The 22,629-nt window shown below is 37.3% G+C and overlaps 1 protein-coding gene across 2 annotated transcripts in view; it reads left to right on the top strand.

The window, feature by feature from the left end:
• SLC4A4 (solute carrier family 4 member 4) overlaps positions 1–22,629 on the top strand; it is a 379,308-nt gene that overhangs the window by 61,369 nt on the left and 295,310 nt on the right. For both annotated transcript variants that reach the window (XM_074274439.1, XM_074274438.1), the window contains exon 3: positions 14,181–14,360. In XM_074274439.1, coding sequence (XP_074130540.1) covers positions 14,181–14,360 — 180 coding nt within the window. The remainder of the gene's footprint in view (positions 1–14,180; positions 14,361–22,629) is intronic.

Below are 22,629 nucleotides of genomic sequence, written 5' to 3'. Positions count from 1 at the left end.
CTGAATTGTAGGAACTCAGACATGGGGGATATTTTGGGCTGTTTCTAGTTGAGAGTTTTCCGTGCATACTTAATGTTGTCAGGCTGTATTCCAACTTTATTCACAGTTCTATTATACTCCACTCAGGCATGCAATAGGATCGAGAACACAGTAGTTGACATTCCCATTTTTGAAAGGCCTTGGGGATATTAATTCTACTGATGTCATGGGCCATTTTTTGTACAGTGAGAAAACTTTGTACAGGGGAGAGAGAAGACAGATCAGTGGGGCTTTTTTGTTGTTGGCTCATTTGCAACCTTGTTCAATGACTAACAAAACAGGTGTAGCTTACGGTGTAGTTGGCTATACTGTATTTTTTTTTCATACTATATGCTTAAGAATACCTGCTGACCACACAATATGTTGAAGGGTTGCTATTTTTGTTTGTTTGTTTGTTTTAGTCTAAAATGAGTGCTAGACCCTTGAAGTGAGGAAGAATGAGCTAAAACAACAGGTGTGTGGATGGGTAGATGAGTGGGGGAAGAGAGCAGGAATTTAATTTCATCACACTATATGTAATGAGAAGTAAGTGACTTGGAAATTCCCCTCGTTCTGTTTCCCTTTTGTCTTAGCTTTTTTCTTTTTTCTTTCTTATGTGGACTGAGGAACAAGTTAAGGAATGAAGAAGAAAGAGATGTGCAGAATCTGATCATGTCTGTTTTTCTTGTGTAGAAAGAAGGCTTATATAGAGCTCTTCTTTTGATTCAATTCACGTTGATTCAAGTTAATGCAATTAAGTTTGATACATTAATGAAACACCTATTGTTTATAAGGCATTGGGTTAAGTGATAGGGATAAAAAAATGAAAAATAAATACAGGAATAAGTAGATTATATATTTTTGCTGTTTTTGAGTTCGTTCAGTTATGTCTGACTCTTCATGACTCCATTTGAGGTTTTCTTGGCAAAGATAATGGAGTGGTTCACCGTTTCCCTTTTCAGTTCATTTTACAAATGAGGAAACTGAGGCAAACAGGATTAAGTGATTTGTCCAGGGTCATACAACTAATAAGTGTCTGATGTAAGCTTTGAACTTGCAAAGAGGAGTCTTCCTGATTCCAGGAGCAGCACTCCATCCATTGTGCTATCTTGCTGTCCAGATTATACTTAGGGAGCTAGATTTTGATTTCTTGATTTTTTTTAATGAGCAGAGGAATATGCAGTAATAAAGGAATTAGAATCATTTTCATATTAAGAACAGAGGTAGGTCCAGCTTGACAAAAGCCATTTTAGGAATTCATTAAGAAAATCCAGTTAAAAATCCAATTGTTAAACATTGATCATGTGTATATAGCATTGTAGTAGCTAGTGAAAATAACACAGCAAAAATGGCCTATTTTCTGCTCTCCCAATTCTAACCCAAATTATCCCCTTTTTGAGCATATTAGAGATGGTACCGAGGCATCTAGGTGGCATAGAAATAGTGTGTTGAACCTATGGTCAGAAAGACCTGAGTTCAAAGTCTACTTCAGACATTTAGCTGTGTGACTCTGGGTAAGTCACTTAATCTCTGCCTTTGTTTCTTCATTTATAAAAGGGGATAATAATAAATAATATACTTCTTAAAGTTCTTATGAGAATCAAATGAAGTAACATTTGTAAAGAGTGTTTTGCAAACCTTAAAATGTTCTACAAGATATTTCTAGAGCTTCTATTATTACTATTACTATTACTACTATTACTATTATTACTATTACTACTGCAACCATTACTACCATCACCACTATGACTATTACTACTGCTACTGCTGAACATGAAGAGTTAAGAGACCTTGGTTCATCCTCTATCCTTGGTTTTTAGTACCCTTCTATGTAATGGATAGTTCTTTTTGTCTCTGAATCTGAGCTTTCTCTTCTGTAAAAGGAAGATAATAATATATACATCTGTTTTATAGGTTTATTGGAGCGCTATTTCAAATGATATTTTTAAATACACTTGGAGGTCATTAAAAGTGCTAAGTAAATGGAAAGAAATACAGCTTAGGGTCTAATTGCAGAAACATTTATGACTAATCCTTTTAATAATAACCCACAATTTTATAGTTCTTTAAGGGTTGTAAAGTACCGAATTCACCTTTACTTTGTGAAGTAGGGAACATAAGTATTATTTTCTTTATCTTCTTTTTAAAATTAATTTTTATTTTCATTATGAACTTAAATTCTAATAGACATTTACATATACATTTGAACAGGAAAAAGAGGATTGTACATGAAATCAGAGATCTTTATTAAATGCAGCTTGTTTTTCTTTAAAGTACATGCAAGTTGAACCCTTCATCAAATTCCAGCTTGTCTGCCTTTCTTTGTGAACTTCTGCTAGCTTCCTTCTCTCCACTTAAAAAATTATTATTTTATAGATGAAAACGACACACATCTATTAAATTAGTTAGTCATTAAGTGCCTGCTATGTGCTGGGTATTGTGCTAAGCCCTGGGGATCCAAAGAAGGCAAAAGACAATCCCTGTTCTTGAAGCTCATAATCCAGAAGGAGAGACAATATGCAAATGGATTTACGGGATAAATAGGAAATAATTCACAGAGATAAGGCACTACAATTGAGAGGGATTGGGAAAGTCATCTTGTAGAAGGAAGATTTTAAATGTTAAATGATTTGTCTGGAATCACTACTAAGGGTCAGGAGCTGACACTAGAATATAAGTCCTTTGAACTCAAGATTTGCACTCATTCCAACAGCCTTTCTCATAGGCATTAGTTTATGTGTAAAGTTAGAGAAGCCCTCAAATATTCATAGAGACTATTTGTGTCCGACTCATGGCAGAGCATTCTGAGCTTGCATTCATCTAATCATAGTCAGACATGCTGTAACTTGACTCTAACATAGTATTGTCATTTTGGTCTTCTTCCAGTACAAAGGACAACCAAACAACCAGTTTATACTTTGGGGAAATTAATCAATTTAGGACCATAGAACTTTAGAGATGACAGAAGATACCATCATGGTCATGCACTTCAATCTAGAAATACTGAAACTCAGCTAATCCATAAGCATTTATTGTGCACCTACTTTGTGTCAAGGACTGTGTTAAAATATAACTAGAGTTATAAAAAATAATTAACCTCCCCTCTTAAGTCTCTGTCAAATGAGGGAGACAACTTTCAAATTACTATATAAAACCTGTGACATATGGAGGATGAATTGGAATATGTTGAGAGGGAGGGCATTAGAATTGTGAGGGCTTGAGGAAAAGCTTCTTGCCGAAGACTTTCATTGAAGCTTGGAGGAAGCCGAGGATATCAGAAGGTGAAAATAAGGAGGGAACTTTTTCTAGGCATGGGGCAAGTTAAGAAAAATATACAAAGTATGGAGAGGGAATGTTATGTTGGAAGAACTGAAAGGAGGAGACCAGCATCACTGGATTACTGAATATACAGAGAGGAGTTAGGTTTAAGGAAAGAATGTGCACAGAATACAAGGAATTTTAAAAGCCAAATAAGGGATTTGGTATTTGACTTTGGAAATGATAGGAAACCATTGAAGTTTATGGAATATGGGGTGATGTGGTCAGATCTATGCCTGAGGTTGATAAAGGATAGACTAGATTGGGGAGAGACTTGACCAATTAGCAGTCCAGATATGAGAGGATAAGAATCTGATTGAAGAACTGTGCTTGATGATGTTTGCTTTGAAGATTTTGCTTTGCTTTAAGCGTTCAAGGTTTTTGTAGAAGTACAGCTTTATAAAAAAAATGTGCTGATTTGTAGTAATTATATTTAATGACTGCCAGGGCATGCCTCATCAGCGATAGACTCTTTGAATGCTTTGTCTTCTTGGCAGGCATGTCTCCATAACTCTATTTTATGAGATAAAACGGTTTAAACATTTTTCATTTGTCTTATGTTTATATTAGATGATGATACTCCTTTACCCTTCTCTACCCTTGTAAACTTCCTTGTAACAGACAATAAGAAACAAAAACAAACAAAAACCTCAAAACAAACCAAAAAACAAACCCATACCCCAAAACAAGCAAACAAGGAACAACTAGGGCAGTGATACTAATCAACAGATCATTTGAGTTGTACTAAACACACATTATTTTTCTAGGTAAAAAAGATGCTTTTAAAAAGTAACAACAATATACCTTTAGAATCATAGGAATCAATTTTCCATTTGAGATGGAAGAGACTTTAGAGATTGTTTCATTTATAACCTCATTACACTGCTAAGGAGACTAAGACTGTTTAAGATAAAATAACTTGCTCATAGTCATAGCTAGTGTTCAAATAGTGACATACATTTAAATTCTGAATTTGCAAGCAAATATTTCACAGAAGCATCACTTATATTCTCCTTGTTGCGAGAGAGTAAATGCATTGCCTCAACTGCATAATAAACCAATGGCTAAAAGAGACTGGCTCTGGGTCATCTTGATGCTGGAGCACCATAAACCAATTGCATCATGCTAGATTAACTAAGGGTAAGGTAAGGACAAGAAAAACAGCTTGTTTTTCTTTCTTTCTGTCTCTTTTTCTTTCTTTCTTTCTATCTCTTTTTCTTTCTTTCTATCTCTTTTTCTTTCTTTCTTTCTTTCTTTCTTTCTTTCTTTCTTTCTTTCTTTCTTTCTTTCTTTCTTTCTTTCTTTCTTTCTTTCTTTCTTTCTTTCTTTCTTTCTTTCTTTCTTTCTTTCTGTCTCTTTTTCTTTCCTCCCTCTCTTCCTTCCTTCCTTCCTTCCTTCCTTCCTTCCTTCCTTCCTTCCTTCCTTCCTTCCTTCCTTCCTTCCTTCCTTCCTTCCTTCCTTCCTTCCTTCCTTCCTTCCTTCCTTCCTTCCTTCCTTCCTTCCTTCCTTCCTTCCTTCCTTCCTTCCTTCCTTCTTTTTTTCCTTCTCACATTTATAAGGGTTGTGGGGAACAACATCATAACTTTTATAGTAAATGTAAATTGAAAATCAATAAGATTAGCAATGGGTTCTCCATCATTAGAGATTACAGAAAAACCCTGTTTTGTTTCTGGATTTATCACCCAGATACCATAATTTTAAAAAATGTTATGCCTGGATATGTTTGATGCCTTTCAATGTTCAATGTTACAGTAACAATATGATCATTAATAATAATGGACATTTGTATAACTTTTCTAGGTTTGCCAAGTTGCTTTTAAGTATTATTTAATTTATTTGAATTTCACAATATTTGTATGGGACAGGTTGCCAATTTACAGAAAAAGAAACTGAGGTTTAGGGAGGTAAAGTGAGGTTTCCTTTTGAAGAATGATAACTGCAGGATAGTTGGTCCCTAAAAGCCATAGTTTCTATCTCAGAATCTCAAACCCCCTTTCTACTTTTCTTTTAATTAAAACATTTACTTAATCTTACCTTTCTTTTATCTCTTTTGACTACACCTGAAACTGGTTGGCATTAGACTTCAGGGCATGAGGCCAATTCATCTTGGGAAAACAGTATTAATTCTTTTTGGAAAACTATTGCAGTTACTTCCTTGGTGCTAATTAAAAGTACTAGACAGGGTACAATCATTGATTTTGAGCTGAAGAATTCTGAAATTCACTGTCATAGCCTGAGCTGGAGAGCAAAGTGGCAGGATTAAAATAGATAGAGATAGTAAAAGGAGATAGAAATAATGAGAAATCCTGGAAGTCAGGCAGAGAAAATGGATTTGTGAGCCCTGAGAAGTTACTTTGTATAAAGATCACATCAAACTTTGCTATATTATTATTTCCATGACTTATGTAGTTTTTCTTTTTAATGTCATTTTCCCTTTTTTTTGGGTAGATATCTTCTTCCTCCCCTCCCTCTCTTTCTAATTTATGTGCAATTGAACTTGCCTTAAGAATTTTCCCCCTAAAACTGGGACACTGATACATTGTTGGTGGAATTGTGAATACATCCAGCCATTCTGGAGAGTGCTTTGGAACTATGAGCAAAAAGTTATCAAACTGTGCATACCTTTTGATCCAGCAGTGTCACTACTGGGCTTATATCCCAAAGAGATCTCAAAGTGAGTAAAGGGACCTACATGTGCAAAAATGTTTGTGGCAGCCCTCTTTGTATTAGCAAGAAACTGAAAACTGAGCGGATGCCCATCAATTGGAGAATGGCTGAATAAGTTGTAGTATATGAATGTTATGGAATATTATTGTTCTGTAAGAATGTTCTGTAAGGATGATTTCAGAAAGGTCTGGAGAGACTTACATAAACTGATGCTGAGTGAAATGAGCAGAACCAGGAGATCATTATAGCATTATAGACTTCAACAACAGTCATTTCTGTCTCAATTTTTTCAACTGTAAAATGGGGATAATAATAGTACCTACCAGGGTTGTTGTGGATCAAATGAGATAATGTTTGTAAAGTGCTTAGCACTGAGCTTGGCACATAGTAGGCAATACATAAATTTGCTGCTACTATTATTATTCTTAACAATTATTCCATAGTCATACGTTAATCATTCGTGGAGATACATTAATTCTGGTAATGGAATTTATACAGACTTAAAGAACTTCCCAGTGGTTTCTTGATGTTCAGCAAAGGCAGGGGCTGGCAGTGAGCTTCCTCATTGTTTGTGGCCAGGAGCACTGGATATATGATGGTATACTCAAAACATTTGAAATTTGCTGAGAACTTTGTTCCATCTGTTCAGAAAGAGCCTGCAGTATTGACAGACCAACCTATGATAAAATGGGCCTAGCCCAACTAGTGACACTTGGTGCCCTCCTAGATTATGTATCAGAATAAACACATATATTTGAGTGAGTCCTTTATAAGGTGGGATGCTCCTTGTAAAAGGGTCCAATAGTCTTTCTTTTGATGGCACTTAGGAAAAAAAATAAACAAACCAAACCTTCTTTTCTGATCTTTTCCTTTTATGATCCTTTCCCCCAATAATCTTCCTTCTGAGGGAGCTGCTATTGAAGTTCCTAGTGATGAGGTTATGTTTTACACTTCAGGGATCTGCCATCCATCAGTAAGCTAGGGGGAGGTGCTAACCTTGATTCTGATATTGTTCTGCAAGTTCTTGTTTCTGAAAGCTCATCTGTTGTTTATTACTTAAGTTATCAGTATTATTTTATATATAAGATAATAGGACACACCTATCAATTAATTCATTTCCTGCTGGCTTATCATCATTTTGTGAGTTATAAATTTGCGAAAGAGTCATAAACCTCCATATAGCTGAGCTATGTGAAGGTATTTACTTACTTTTAAACTGGATTTGTGATTTCACTGGCATAGGGAACTCCCATTCTAAAAATTCCTGCTGTCAATGTTAATCTATAATTTCATTACAACTTGCAGTTTCAGAAAGATGCTTAGGTAACTTGCAAGTTAAGTGATGGCCAAAGGTGGAGGCTAAACCAAGTAGATCTCTATTTAATAGGATATATTAATGGAATGTAACCATAGCCATTCTCAAGGATGTTACCATAGGAATATAAGGTTCAGAAAATGACTCTTGGAGTTAATACCCCTGACTTTGCATTTGGGCAGAGTTCTGAAAAAGAGTATCCAGGTGGGATGGTAACATAAAAAAGAAGTGCAGCAGTAGATTTCAGAAAGTTTGGTTAGAAACCACATCTTAGCCTGTTCAAACAGGGAACTGGCAGAAGTGGCAATCCCTCTGCATTGTTGTGGAAGTCACAGATTTGAAAGATGTAAGAACCAGAAAAAAACAAAACAAAACTGGGAGGTGGTGGAGACCAGAGATTGTGGAGTAGGCTGGTGAACCATCCATACTGGGTCCCCGCCTCTATGGCTGGCAGGGGCCCTCTGTTAACTGTCCAAACATTTCCTTCCTGATTTCCCTCCCTCCTGGAGAGGGGAAGAATGAATAAAGGGCCTTTTTTGGTCCCTATCAGCTTGTAGTCTTAGTCAGTCAGGATTTCAAACCAATTGCTGTTTCATTGTTTTATAAATTTGTTGTGATATGAAATTTGGTGGCCACCAGCCCAATTGGGGTGGTTAAAGCTGGCAGTGGAGTGAGACTGGGAGGAAAGGGAGGAAGCTGGAGCTTGCCTGGGAGCTAAAAGCACTGAAGGCATTTTTGCCCATCAGCCAAAGTTGGAGGGTTGGTGAGGGGGTCCAAGGACAAAAGAGAATTTGAATCTCATTTGCTCTACCCTTAGAAGCCAGAGAGACATATCCTGGAATTCGTGAGCTCCCTATAGCTTCTTCCCATGTCATTGCTTCAAAGAATGGCCTAGCTCATGGGCTTTGGGTGACAACTTCATTTCTGTGCCATGGATCTGAACCAGTGGGCTGGATGGCGCTGTATATCATCTCTAGCTAGGCTGCTGGTGCTTGGAGCTGGATGGCTCCAGACCTTGGCAATCTCCTCCGGGTGGTTAGATGTGGGAAACTAAAACAAACCCAAACCCAAATCAAAATTGAAAACAGAATTTTCTTTGGATTAAGACCATAAAAAAGGAATTTCAGTGGATAAAGTAGAAAATATTTTTGGAAAAGGTGTGGGTGAAAATATAAAAGAGCAAAAAAGATGGAGAATTATTTCAAAAGAAAATAGCATAAACGAAACTGGGTTACTATTCTGCTCAAACTAGAAAAAGAGAACAAATTTTAGCATCTCAGAGACAGAGAAACAAAACAAAGAGGAAAAATATTCAAAAATATTTTGAAGGCTCCACATCTAACCACCAGAAGTGGCTTAGAGTGAGTTCATCTGGGATGGAAACTCAATCCTACCCACAATCCCAGCCTGTCTACCCTGGCTGCCATATCTTCTTCCTTTACTCATTTGCCCTGCTTGGTCTCTCACCTTTTAGGAAGTCCACTCAAGATTAGTGTCAGGAACACTGGGAAGCTCTAGATAAAAATGTCTTTTCAGTTGCACTGTTTATTTCCTTTAATCATATATTACCATCATAGCGAGTGGAAGAATGTCAAGATGGCAGGGGGCTATTATATACACATTGAGATCCACATATTCTCATCAAAAATAGGACTTTTCCACTGGTATTGAAAAGGTAGGCTTTTTCCTCTGCTCTTAGACCAATGGCTGGGATTTAGGAGAGTCAAGTAGCCACCTTTCAAGTTACTTTCCTGGCCTGAATATTTTGATTACTTAAGTCCTATTTGATTCTTGCCAGATCTTTAAGAATTAGCCTGAGCAGACCTTCCTCACGTTGGTGTCCTAGGAGGGAAGTTACCATCAATTCTACCTTCTTTATTAGGAAAAAAAATAACTGAGCTTGGAGCAGGTCATTGTCCTGAGATGACATTTGTCTTGCAAAATCCTGAACAGCTGACAGCAAGGGAAGAGTCAGAGAGGGTGTTGCCAGCCCCTCCTCCACCATCCCTGTCCATCTTTGAAGAAAAGTGAAAGAGAAAAAAGAAGTCTTCACTTCCTCCCCATATCTGCAATGCTCTTCTCCTTATCTCTATCAACCTCCTAGCTAAGATCCCACCTTCTACATGAAGCCGTCCCCAACTCCTCTTAATTCTAGTGTCTTTCCTCTGTTCATTATTTTTTATTTATTCCATTTATATGTTTTCAAGTTATCTTCCCATTTGGATTGTAAGTGCATTGAGGGTAGGGATGTTCTTTTGTATCACAAGTATTTAGCACAATGCCTGCTGCATGGTGGGCACTTAATAAGTGTTTGTTGATTAGTCTTTGGTTTTGAATTATTCAATTCCATGCCATGTGCTTCAGCTATGGTCATCCTTGGGAGAATGATTATAGCACGCTCCACGGGGATTCCATTTCAACATTCAGGAAGTAGTCTTATAAGAAACAGGGTGGTCTCAGGCTAGAAAGCTGACCTCAGAGTTAGGTTCCTATTCTGCCTCAGACTCCCATTGGCTGGGACACCTTGGGAAATTCACCGAGGCTCTCAGTGTCCAAAGTCACTAAGACTATAAATTGCAAGAGGGCTGACGATTCACTCAAGTGAAACTGCTCTCTCCAAGCTACCAGCTGTCTAAAAATTGCTATATGTGATGGATTTTTCTCTGTCGTCATCCTTCCTGACTTGGATGCCCATGCCTTCTCCATTCCCCCTCAACCATTCCTCTCTCCTAGTTCTGCTCCCATCTGTCTTGAAGTATTTTTCTCCTTTTTAAAGTGTCATTAAGAACCCCTTCATTTTTCATTTGTATTATTTTCTAATGATGTCCTTCGGATTCTCATCTTGTAACATTTAATATATTGTAATATTATTGTATGTACAACATACTCTTATGCTGTAATAACATGTAATAAATTGTTTTGTGTTGTTCAGTCATATTTTCAACTATATCTAATTTTCTGATTCCATTTGAAGTTTTTCTTGGCAACAGTAATGGAATGGTTTGCCATTTCCTTCTCCAGCTTATTTGACAGAGGAGGAAATTGAGGCAAAAAAAGATTAAGTAGCTTGCCCAGAATCACATTACTGACAAGGTTAGATTTGAACTCATGAAGATAAGTTTTTTGACCCCAGGCCTGGGACTCTATCCATTGTGTCACCTAACCACAATCAAGCAAAACCAGTTGGCTACTGAGGGGCGCTTCCTTGTCTCTTTTCTTGCGTCATGATCAAAATCTCCCCTATCCCCCAGTTGTGGATGTCTCTCAAGCTTCTATGATGTACTGGTTCTTCTTCTCTCTTTATACCCTGTCCCTTTGCACATCAGTTTCTATAAGTTTGTTCATACTTTCTACAGAGATGACTCCAAAATTTACATATGCAATCACCGTTTCTCCACTAATCTATAATATCATTTTTTGGGGAAAAAAGTCTTGACATTATCCTGAGCATAATATCAAGGGGAAATTGGAAGGATCTAACAAAATCTCACTAATAACTATGAAAAATCAGAAGATCCTAGGATTTGGATCTGGCCCCCTAGCTCAGGCTGATTATGTCCTCATTTTACAGATGAGGCAACTAGAACTGTGTGTGTGTGGAGGGGATAAGGGGGAAGGAGGGAGGACACAAAGGTAGCATTGTAAGAAACAGAATTTGAAGCCATTTCTTTTGATTCTATATCAAGGGAGCTTTTCCTGTACCTTTCTTTAGAAGGTACTTTATCTACTGCTTGGCTTCCAGATTTGCTCCTGGAATCGCTATGGTCTTGGGATTTATTCAATAATATGAGAAAGTTGGAAGAATTGACCACCAATAAATCTTAGTACTTTTAAACAGTTTAGCCAAATGCATTTGGGGGATTGAAGTCATGATAAACTAATATGTGTGTATTTAATGCTAGTTTTGGCAATTTGCCATTATGTTCTCTTGAAAAAAGTTTAATGTTGCAAGATTTTTTTTTCTTTCTTTGCTTCTTAAATTAATTCCTTTACAAGATATGACGTAAAGGGGACTGGACTTGGAAATAGAGTATCTAAGTCTAAATCCTGAGTTCTGGAACTTTCTAGCTGAGTGGCTGTTGACAAGCAGTATATTCTATGCTTATCTGTAAAATGGATTTAATGCCATTATTTAACTGGCAGAGTGATTGTGTTGTTCACTCATTTTTTAGTCATGTTCAACTCTCTGTGACCCCATTTGGGGTTTTCTTGGCAAAGACACTGGAGAGGTTTGCCATTTCCTTCCCTGGCTCATTTTACAGATGAGGAAACTGAGGCAAACTGTGGCAAACCGACTTGTACAAGATGGTTGTGAGGGATTTGCTTTGAAATCATTACAACACTACAACAGTATCATACGATAATAGGAAGATTTCTCTTTATGATAATGATATCCAACCTCAGATACTTAGTAGCTGTGTGATCCTGGGCAGGTCACTTCACTCTGTTTGCTTCAGTTTGCCCATCTGTAAAATGAGCTGAAGAAGGAAATGGCAATCCATTCCAGTATCTTTGTCAAGAAATCCCCCAAAGGGGAAATCAGAAACAACTGAACAATGATAACAGGGACCTCAGAGGCCATCTAGTTGTACTTCCTTATGTTATAAATGAGGAAATTTGGGCACAGATTTAAGTTACTTGCCCAGAGGGATCATACAGAGAGTGAGCATCAAAGGTGAGATTTGAAATCAAGTCCCTTGAATCTAAAGCCAATATTTTTTTTCTTTTCTTTTCTTTTTTTTTTTTTTACTTTACCAAAGCTAACTCATTTTTTATTATTTTTATTCTTACGTAATAACTTTTAAAGGAAGGGAACCAAATCAGAACCCACCTTCTTTTGATTTACTCAAAGGTGTTGGCGGCTTCCATCCTTGTGACTTTTGAGATAAAGCTGCTGGACTCACCTCCTAGACTTGTGAAGAGGAAACAATTGGCGCTGTTTTTTTGATTCATGTTGTTTCTGAGACATTTCCTACTTCCTAATAAAATTTAGTTTTCCCATGAGAACCATTTGCTCGCAAATGGTTTGGTTTGATAAATCTCACATGAAATGCAACGGGCAGTAATCCCCTGTGGCTCTGAGTTGGAGGGGAGGGAGGAGGAAAGAGCAAGTGGTTGGACTTCTTTAAATGGCCAGCAGGGTCCTACATTTTTCTTGAAGATTAATGTAGATAGACTCTTGGCTTATGCTTGTCTCAGTTGAAGCCTCTTTCTTGAAGGAGGATAAGATTCCTTTTAATCTCTGCCAAATAGAGGCAATAGCCCTATGAATTACAACTTTTTCATAACTGTCTGATAAGTTATTGGGAAAAATAATTCATGCAATTTAAAAGAACTATGGCATATACATCAATCAGTCAATAAGCATTTGTTAAATCCTTACTGTGAGCCAGGCATTAGGCTAAATTTTGGAGAAACAAAGCAGGAGCAAAAATGGCTCTTGCCTTCAAAGAACTTACATTCTAATGAGAGAGAGGTAAATTAATAGATGTACGTAAGAAACCTGTAGAGTAGATGAAGGGAGTTGTAAAGGGGATGACTTTAACAGCTGGAAAGATTGAGAAAGGCCTCCTGTGGAACGTGGAATCTGAGCCGAGTCTTGAAGGCCTCCTGGTTAAATGAGAGGCAGAAGTGAGTGTTTATGACATGAAGAACAGACAGTGCAAAATCACGGAGGTGGGGGATTAAGTGTTGTTTGAAAGGGAATAGGTCAGTGTACCTGGGTCATTTGTTTGAAAGGGAGTAGGTCAGTGTACCTGGGTCATTTGGTGTGTAGAAGGACATAACATAGAAAACAAGAGGGTAGGAAGGATTCAGGTTGTGAAAGGCTCTAAATGCTCAATAGAGGAACTTATATTTAATATTAGAGGTATATTATAGTTTTGTGATACTGCCTCTTGTTGTGAAGGCATCATTCTTGTGGAAATATGAAGGGAAAACCAAAGATAAGAAAATCAAATCTGTAGCTATTACTGTTGTTTTTGTTGTTGATATGTATTACTCATGTCACTTCTGAAATGGATGATTTCCATATAGAGAGTGACTAATCACAAAACAGGGCGAAAAGTTTGACCTTATTGAAACAAAATCTGGAACACTTTTTTTTTTTTATCTTGTCAGATGTCATGAAAAAAAAATCACCTGTCAATTCTGCAGCTCCTTTAATCCAGAGAAAGTATTTCACAGCCCCACTGCTCATGGTCTTTTATACAACATGATTTGACCTGGTTGGTTTATTTTGATTAAGGAGAGGCGGTATTGCTTAGTGGTTAAGCTGGCCTTAGGATCAAGAAGACCTAAGTTCTTCATTTGTCTTCTGACAATTGTTGGCTATCATTTTAATGTAGAAATCTCTAAATATCACATCTTTTTGGATATTATGGTACTTTAAATGATCTGAAAACAGAAATTCCAATTAGAAAAAACCATAATGGTGACATAATTTTAAATTCTTGTAAAAAGTTACATAGTTGAGATATTTTATTTTATTAATATTAAAGATTATTTTTATTTATTTATTAATATTAAGTATTAATATTTAATTCTGACTGCATCAATAGTTAAACCAAAGAGTTTCTTTTTTGTTATTTAATCATTTTAATCATGTTTCTCCAAATATCAAACCCTAAAATCCTAAAACCTATTTAAGTCACCAGTGGGTTTTTTTTTTTTATTTGAAATTAAAATATAGCTGAATGTTAGGGAAATCATTTCTACCTCTAAACTATAGTAGGTAGTAAAACCTAGGAGGATGACACTGCTTTATTGCTCAGCTATTTTCATCTGTCTTCTCATTGCATAATGCATGAACAAGAGAAGGTATATAATCTGTAATGAATGATGATCCCTTTGCCTCTCTTAGGTCACCACACCATCTACATTGGGGTTCATGTGCCGAAGAGCTATCGCAGACGACGCCGCCACAAGAGGAAGGCGGGCCACAAGGAAAGGAGAGAGAAGGAAAGAAACTCGGAGAATTATTCTGACAAATCTGATGTGGAGAATGCCGATGAGACAAGCAGCAGCATCCTCAAACCGCTCAGTGAGTACCTTTTGGGGACTGCCTTCTTTCTGTATCCTTCTCCTAATGGAGAGGAATTGGAGAGACAGCCACAGAATCTTGAGGAGATTGGTGATTGACTTCGTAAAGTTAGGTTTTCCTGGGTTACTAAAAGAGAGGAGTGTCTCATGTTACTAGTATTCTGTTGCTTTAGCAATTTATTGATTAAGGTTCAAACAGAGTAGAGAATCTCCTACCTGAATTTTGGTATTATGGTCTTTTAAAAATTCTGTACTCAATTAGGTGTGAGTTAGACTAGACTGTTAGACCAAGATGTTTAAGGGCAATAACTAGGAAGATTTAAAGGTTCTTCTAGGCTAGTTTTCACTTTGTCTCTTGGGTCAACAGTCTTGCTAGTCCCATGAATGTATGTGGCTTTAAAATGGGATAGTAGGGGCAGCTAGATAGTGCAGTGGATAGAGCACTGCTCTGAAGTCAGGAGAAGCTGAGTTCAAATTCAGCCTCAAACACTTAATGTTTACTAGCTGTGTGACCCTGACAAGTCACTTAGCCCCAGTTGTCCTGCAAAAAAAAAGGGCTAGCAAGGAGAGGAAAAGGGAAGGACACTTCAATTCTGGTCCCTTTAATTCAATAATTTGACACTTTCATGTTTCTGCAATAGAATTCCAAAACTAGTCCACTTGTGCACATCACCACTAATCTATGCTATCCTTTTGTTGTTCATTCATTTCATTTGGGTCCGACTTTTCATGACCCTGTTTGGGGTTTTCTTGGCAATTACTGGAATGATCTGCCATTTCCTTCTCCAGCACTTTTTACAGGTGAGGAAACTGAGGCAAATAGAGTTAAATGACTTGTCCAGGATCACATAACTGATAATGAAGTCAGGTCTTTCTGACTCTGGACCCAGTGGGCTATCCATTGCACAATCTAGTTGCCCCTTATCTCATCTTGGGTGACTCTAGTTCTTGTCTATAAATCCTCCTCAAGAGTCTACTAGAGGTTCTCAGGGCTTTCACCTAAATCTCTTTTTGTTGCACAGGTACTACTAACTGTTCCATTTCCTTTTCCACTCATCCATTTCTTTGATATCGCTTGTACGGCTTCTCTAGGTCAATCCTTTTTTGCTACATACTGATTTTTTACTTCTCATCCCTTCATGCATGTACCTATCATTACCTTTGGAAGCCTTTAATTCTTTGGAGATGGTTATTCTTTTACAGCGCACATATACATAGCATCATTGGGACAATATTGTTTAAAAAGTTTCTTTGTTTCAGAGAGAAGTTTAGGGCTTATCAAAAGCACTTTGCAGTTTTTCCGCAGTGCAAATCCATCCTGTCCTTCAATTCTGAACCAAGTTCAGTGTGAATCTCATTGCCTCTCTAGGTTAGAGATCTTGGTGCCAGCTGCATGCCCTAGTGTGGACAATAGGCATTTAAAAATAAATGTTGTATTGATGCTTGTTTTAATATCTCTTTGTCTCTTCTTATTGATTCTTCCTGCCCTAAAGAATGCAGCTTTATTACAAAGAATACATTAATATATTGGCCATGCCTGATTGTGCATCTCATTGTCCACGACCTCTTTGTTGGGAGGGGACAGACATGCTTCACTAGTGGTCTTCTGAGGTCACAGATAATATATAGACTTTCTTTACCCACTTGGTTTGGAATAGTGAAGAAAATAGGGAGCAAAAGTCCCTAGCTTTAATCCTGGCTCTGACACTTCACACCTGTGAGATTTGGGGCAAGTCAGTCTCTTGGCTTTTCTCACCTGTAAAATAAGAGTGACTAGCTCATCTCTCAAGATCCTTCTTTTAGATGTAAGTGCACGACCCTCTGATCACTTTGGAGACTTTGTGGCCCTTCAGGGCTTGATGCAATCCACACAGGTCATATGAAAATTGGAAGATTTTCATTGTCAAAAGAGCTTAAAAATTTTCATTTGGATCTTGTTCTGAATTTCTTCCAAAATAGAGACAAACCATCTTCATTGCTATCCTTGTTGCTTTCATGTATATTCAAATTATTTCATATAAATGCATACACACAAATATATATACCATACCCGTACTCATATACCACATATGCAGGTATTTGTACAATGGGGTATATATATATATATATATATATATATATATATATATATATATATATATATATATATGTAGATATACAAACACATATTATATATAATATTATATCTATGTGTATGTATATACATATGGGCATATATCAATATATGTATGCATATATATACATATATAATATACATCTCTTATGTATGTGTATATATCTATATCTATTTATATATCTCACACCTTTTTGTAGAAATACTGTATAGACACAACAGGCTGATCAGAAAGCTATGATCTCTGAGAGCCTGAACCCCAATTTCTCTCAGCAACCATCCAGGAAGGGAAGAAGGCTGAGGAAAGTATGTAGCAAAAAGTGAAGAAAGGAGTGGACTCAGAGAGACTTGGAAGACTTAATAATTTAGATCATAATTGTAATCATGTAGAGGAAAGCAACTTTGAAAGACTTAGGAATTCTAGTCAAAGCAATGAACAATCATGTTATAAAAAGAAGCCTGTTTCCTGCTTTTTTGGCAGAGATAAAAGACATTAGAGATACAGAATAAGATGCATGTTTTAAGATACAGCCAATATATTTTATTTGCGTGTTCTGATTTGTTACAATGCAGGCTTTTTTTGTGTATTTGCATGAATGTGCATGTGTGCATTTGTGTTGGGTGTGTATATGTGGGGGTTAACATGTGATAGAAGTAGGAGATATGGAAAAAAGAAGAAAAAAAATAAAACATCATTGAAACATGTACAAATGACGGTAGAAAGAATTTCAGAAGACATACAGGGAGTAATGGTCAGTGTTGTAGCTTCTCTATAGTTATCACAATAAGAGAGTCATAGTTTCACATACAGTCTCTCTCCTTTGTAATTGAAAATGTTCATCTTTGCTAATATTTGTTAAGTTTGTTTTATATATATATATATATATATATATATATATATATATATATATATATATATATATATATATGTGTGTGTGTGTGTGTGTGTGTGTGTGTGTGTGTGTGTGTGTGTGTGTATTCAACACATACACACATACATATATATGTAAATAGTTCAGGCCCTTTTACCTTTCACCTGACGATTATAATAGTTTCTTCCCTGGTGGCACTATATGTACAGAGGAGAGAACAGATGTGAGATATCATAGAAGTAGCATTAGTAGGAGGGCTTAGCAAGTAATTGGATATGAGGAGTGACAGAAGAGTTGAGGATAAAATTAATATTTAGGCTTGAGTAACTGGGGTAACTAGGAGTATGTTGGTGTCATAAACAGAAATAGGGACATTAGGAGGAGGGGTGAGTTGAAGGAGTGAGCTCAGTTTCAGACACGTTGAGTTTAAAGGTGCCAGTAGGACACTGAAATGGAGAAGTCCATCAGGCATTTGGGAATGCAGGCCTAAAACTCAGGGGAGAAATTAGAGCTGGATATAAAAAATTGGAAATTGTCTGCCAAGAATGATTATTGGATCCATGGAAGTAGGTGAGACGGCTGAGGGAGAGAGTGTAGAAAGATAGAGGGAAAAGGCTACGCTAAGGGGGTTACCCACACCTACATATGGGAGGATAAGGTGAATCCATCCATCCATTAACCAATTAATCCAGAAGGAATGGGAGACAACAACGCCAGATGGTACAGCAAGTTCAGAGATATTAAGTTCTAAAAGAAGGCCATTAACGACATGTGGCAAATAAAGGGCTGACAATTTTCATAAGAATAGTGTTATAATATGATTAGGTTGGAAGAATGATTGCATAAGATTGAGAAATTAGTGGATAGTAAGGAAAATTGAGGTGATTGAGTATTCCCTTTCAAGTATTTTAGCTGTATTGGGGAAGAGAAATAAAGGCCTTTAGGGACCATCAGAGTCAAGGAAATTATTTTTAGGAAAGAGAACTAAGCATGTTTGTAAATAGTCAAGGAGTCAAAAGAGAGGCAGATATTGCATTTTGGAGAGAGAAGAAATTATCTTCAGTGTAATCTCCTCAAAGAGACAAGAAAGGATGAGGTAGAGGGCACAAGGAGAAAGATTATGGCTTTCCGAGGAATAGGATCTTCATTTCTGAAATTAGAGCAAAGGCTAAGATTAGTGAAAATCTAGACGTGGTCTATGAAAGATGGGAGAGAAAGAGATCATGATAGATGATCTTAATCATCTGAGTAAAATAGGTGACAAGGTCATGAGGGAGATGATGGTGAAATCAGGATCTTTGGAAGTCAAGAGATTCAGAGCAGTCACTGCTGAGGGAGGAGACAATCAGATCAACAATGGGATTATCAAGTCCCAGTTGGACCCACTCAGTGCAGTTTCATTTGGCATTTGACTGCTTGAATGAGGGGAGAGAGGATCTCCCAAGGCTGCCATAATAGGGGTAAAGATAATATAGGAAGATAAAGAGAGGGCAGAAGATTTAAAGACAGGCAATAATGCATTGTTGAAATGGCTAACAATAGAGTCAATACTGAAGAAAGAGAAATGAAACCATAATTGGAATAAGAGGTAGTATGATGTATTAGTTAGAGCCTGGAGAAGACTTGGGGTCAGGAAATCTTGGATTCAGGACCTGCTTCAGACATTTGCTACCAACATGATTCTGTGCAAGTCATGTCATCTCTTTGTGACTCAGTTTCCTTATCTGTCAGAGGAGAAGGCTTCTCTTTCAGCTCTAAAATAGAATGGGAGAATTAAGAGGGATGGAGAGAGCAGAGTTTGTGGTGACAATATCCAGCAGGAAAGAATAAGGCATGAGTATGAAGTGTGAGCAAAAAGAAACAAAATTCAATTTAGTTTTTCAGAGATGGAAACATTTTGGGTGGTAGGGCTTTTCCATAGAAGATGTGTCCATTCCTCTGGGATGCTGACATAGAGGGAAAGTTGATATTTTATATGCAAAGCCCAGAGTGTGTGAATGTAATTTTGATCCCTAAGGATGAGAACAGGGGTTAGAGTGAAGATCGTGGAAAACACTGATCCAGATGCCAAAAACATTGAGGCATATGAGAAAGTGATTGCAGAGGCTGATAGATGATAGCAATCAGTCATTCAATAAACATGTATTAAGTACCTACTATGTGCCAGTTACTGTTCTGAGTGCTGGAAAGATACAAAAGGGATATAGCCAGAGTGTATATGTATATATATATGTATAAAGGGTAATATATATCAAGACTGAAAGGAGGTGAAGCTGCTCAATGATGGTGACAATACAAAGTTTGTAAGTAGCAATGGGGAGCAGGGAGAATCTTGTATTTATATAGAAGTTTAAAGTTCACAAAGTATTTCATAATAATCCTGGAAGATAAGTGCTATTATTATAAGAAACTGAGGCAAACAGAAGTAAAACCCAGTGTCACACAGCCATTAAGAATCTGAGGTAGGATTTGAACTAAGACCTTCCTGACTGCAGGTTGAATGCTCTTTCCACTGAATTATCAAACTAATTTCCTGGTCCTGTGAGAGCCTGATATCTCACTACTCGTACTCCATCTCTCAAAGTTACCAGTGAAACTTCAATTCTCATGTCAGTAGCTGGAAGGAACTGATATTTAGATCTGGATAACTAGAAATATGTTGATGTCATCAATAGAAAAAGGGCCAGTAGGAGGAGGGCCAGGTAGGGGTGTAGTTTTAGAGATGTTGAATTATTAGTGCCAACAGGACATTCAAACAGAAAGGTTTACACAGGCAGTTGGAAATGTGGGACTGGAGCTCGGGGAGCAATTAAGAATGGAAAAGATGAGTTGTCATCAGGAGAGAGTGCTGGAGAGAACTGTGACCTTCATGGTGATATTAGTCAAAAATCCAATTCATGACAAGAGGAGGAATTCATGATGAAATTGAGTTTTTAAACAATAGATTAATATGACAATGCAAAAGCTGAGTACAGAGGAATGGTGCCTGGTCAGAGATGGATGGGGATAAGAGAGCTGGGAGAAATAGCAAGTAAAAGAGACAAGAGGTAGCAATGAATTCTAAATGAGAGGAGGTCGTGGTTATTGGAGTTTGATGGTCATAGGGTGAGGGGAGAAGCAGTGGGCTGAATGTTGTAGAAAAATCAGCCTTGTGTTTTACTTAGAATTTTTATGTCTGTTGATGTTTCATCCATTTAATGTTTCATCCATTTGATGTTTCATCTCTCTGCTCTCTGTCTCTCCCTTCCTCCCTCTATCTTTCTCTCTCTCTCTCCATCTCTCTCTCCATCTCTCTCTCTCTCTCTCTCTCTCTCTCTCTCTCTCTCTCTCTCTCTCTCCATCTTTCTCTCTCTCTCTCCATCTCTCTCTCTCTTTCTCTCTCTCCATCTCTCTCTCTCTCCATCTCTCTCTCTCTCCATCTTTCTCTCTCTCCATCTCTCTCTCTCTCTTTCTCTCTCTCCATCTCTCTCTCTCTCTCTCTCTCCATCTCTCTCTCTCTCTCTCTCTCTCTCTCTCTCTCTCTCTCTCTCTCTCTCTCTCTCTCTCTCTCTCTCTCTCTCTCTCTCTCTCCCCGTCTCTCTCTTTCTCTGTGGGTGTGTGTATATTTTCTTTTGCTCCAGAGAAACTTTCAGCCTCCAGCTGAAAGGAGGCATAACCATTCTGTGCAATGACAGAGAGAAGCATCAGAATCCTGCCCCGATTTGGGGAGGTCGTCCCCTGACCTAACTCATATACTTGGGGCGTTTCATGTTGGCAAAGACGGCAACATTCTTAGCCGTTTTTTTTTTCCTGTACCAGGAGAAGTAAGGAGCTCGTAGCAAATTACATTATGGGTGGGACAGATGAAGATTGGATCCAGTAATCACAAGTGATGACAGACAAAATTAGACTAAAGAGCTTGAGGGTCTTGAAAAGTAATTTTACGGAGTTAATTTAAAAGGGGGCGTGAAACAGTAATTTGTGTCTTTTATATTCTGACAGTTGGAACAGAGCAGGTGGCATAGGAGGCTAGAGAAGCTACTACATTAAGAGCAGAGTTACAGATTGGACAGGGTTCAGATATGGTTCACTGCGATCGAGGGGGAGGTTGATTGGAAAGAGCGTGATTAAGACTTTGATGGGGAGAAAGGACAGGAAAATAAAACGTACACTTTTCATTTGAATATTTGGAGAGAAGCTGAAAATGATTATGCAATGTTGGCTAAAGGGTAGGGGTGTGTTATGCATAGCAATGTCTATGTGTAACACTTATAGAGGAATGTTTTAAGACCTTTCAGGCTCTAGAAATGAGGGGGAGGAGGGTGATTCACTAGGGAAAAACAGAAACTCTGACCTACTGTATAGATTGATGCCATCTCTCATGGCTTACTAGCGCTGTTGGAAGTCACCCAGATCCAAAATAGCAAGAGTGTACAGAAGAGGGAGGTGGTCGGCACTTTCATTTACCAGCTGTTTGCTCCACTACTAGCTCTGGTCAGAGTGTATTATAAACCTGAATATATGTCAGTTATTTGGTGCTGTCTCAAATATATGTGTATGTATATATTTATGCACAGAAAATGTATGGATACTATTATATTTGCATCTATATTACATACATGTGTTGTACTTGGGGAATCAATAGATGTTTGATGTCAAAGAATCTATAAAATAAATCTGGAGAAATTTTATTACTAAGGGATAGTGCCTCCTGTTTTTGTACCTAAATACCTCAAAGAATCACATAGAAGAAGGGAATGATAGGAATAGCCTGAATTAAAATAATGATAGGGACAGAATCATCCAGTTTTCTTAGGGTAATGGTAAAACAGAAGGCAATCAAGACTAATTAAAGCATAACAGGAACCAGTGACATAACCCATGTAAAAAACTTTGCAAACCATAGAGCATTATGTAAATGCTATATATTTTACCATGTTCTCAGAATTATTTTTATTTTTATAAAATTCTCTCTATAAATAAGAGATGCTCTTTCACCAAAGTATAGAATATATCCCAAGGAAAGAATAGAGATAAGTTTAAAAAACTTTGCAAAACATAGAGCATTATGTACATGCTAGATATTTTACCATATTCTCAGGATTATTTTTATTTTTATAAAATTTTCTCGATAATATGAGATACTTTTTCACCAAAGTATATAGTATACCCCAAGGGGAGAGTGGAAACAAACTTATAGTAGCACTGCTTTTTATTCGTGCTGTCAAGGCATGCAGAAAATAGAAATATTTCAAAATAGAAAAATATTTTTGGCTCATTCATTTGGTGTTTTGAATGAGAAATCC

This window comes from Sminthopsis crassicaudata, chromosome 6 (genome assembly GCF_048593235.1).
Source record: "Sminthopsis crassicaudata isolate SCR6 chromosome 6, ASM4859323v1, whole genome shotgun sequence".
Lineage (NCBI taxonomy): Eukaryota > Metazoa > Chordata > Mammalia > Dasyuromorphia > Dasyuridae > Sminthopsis > Sminthopsis crassicaudata.
The sequence above is the reverse complement of the archived record's forward strand: the minus strand, read 5'-3'. Positions and strand labels throughout refer to the sequence as shown.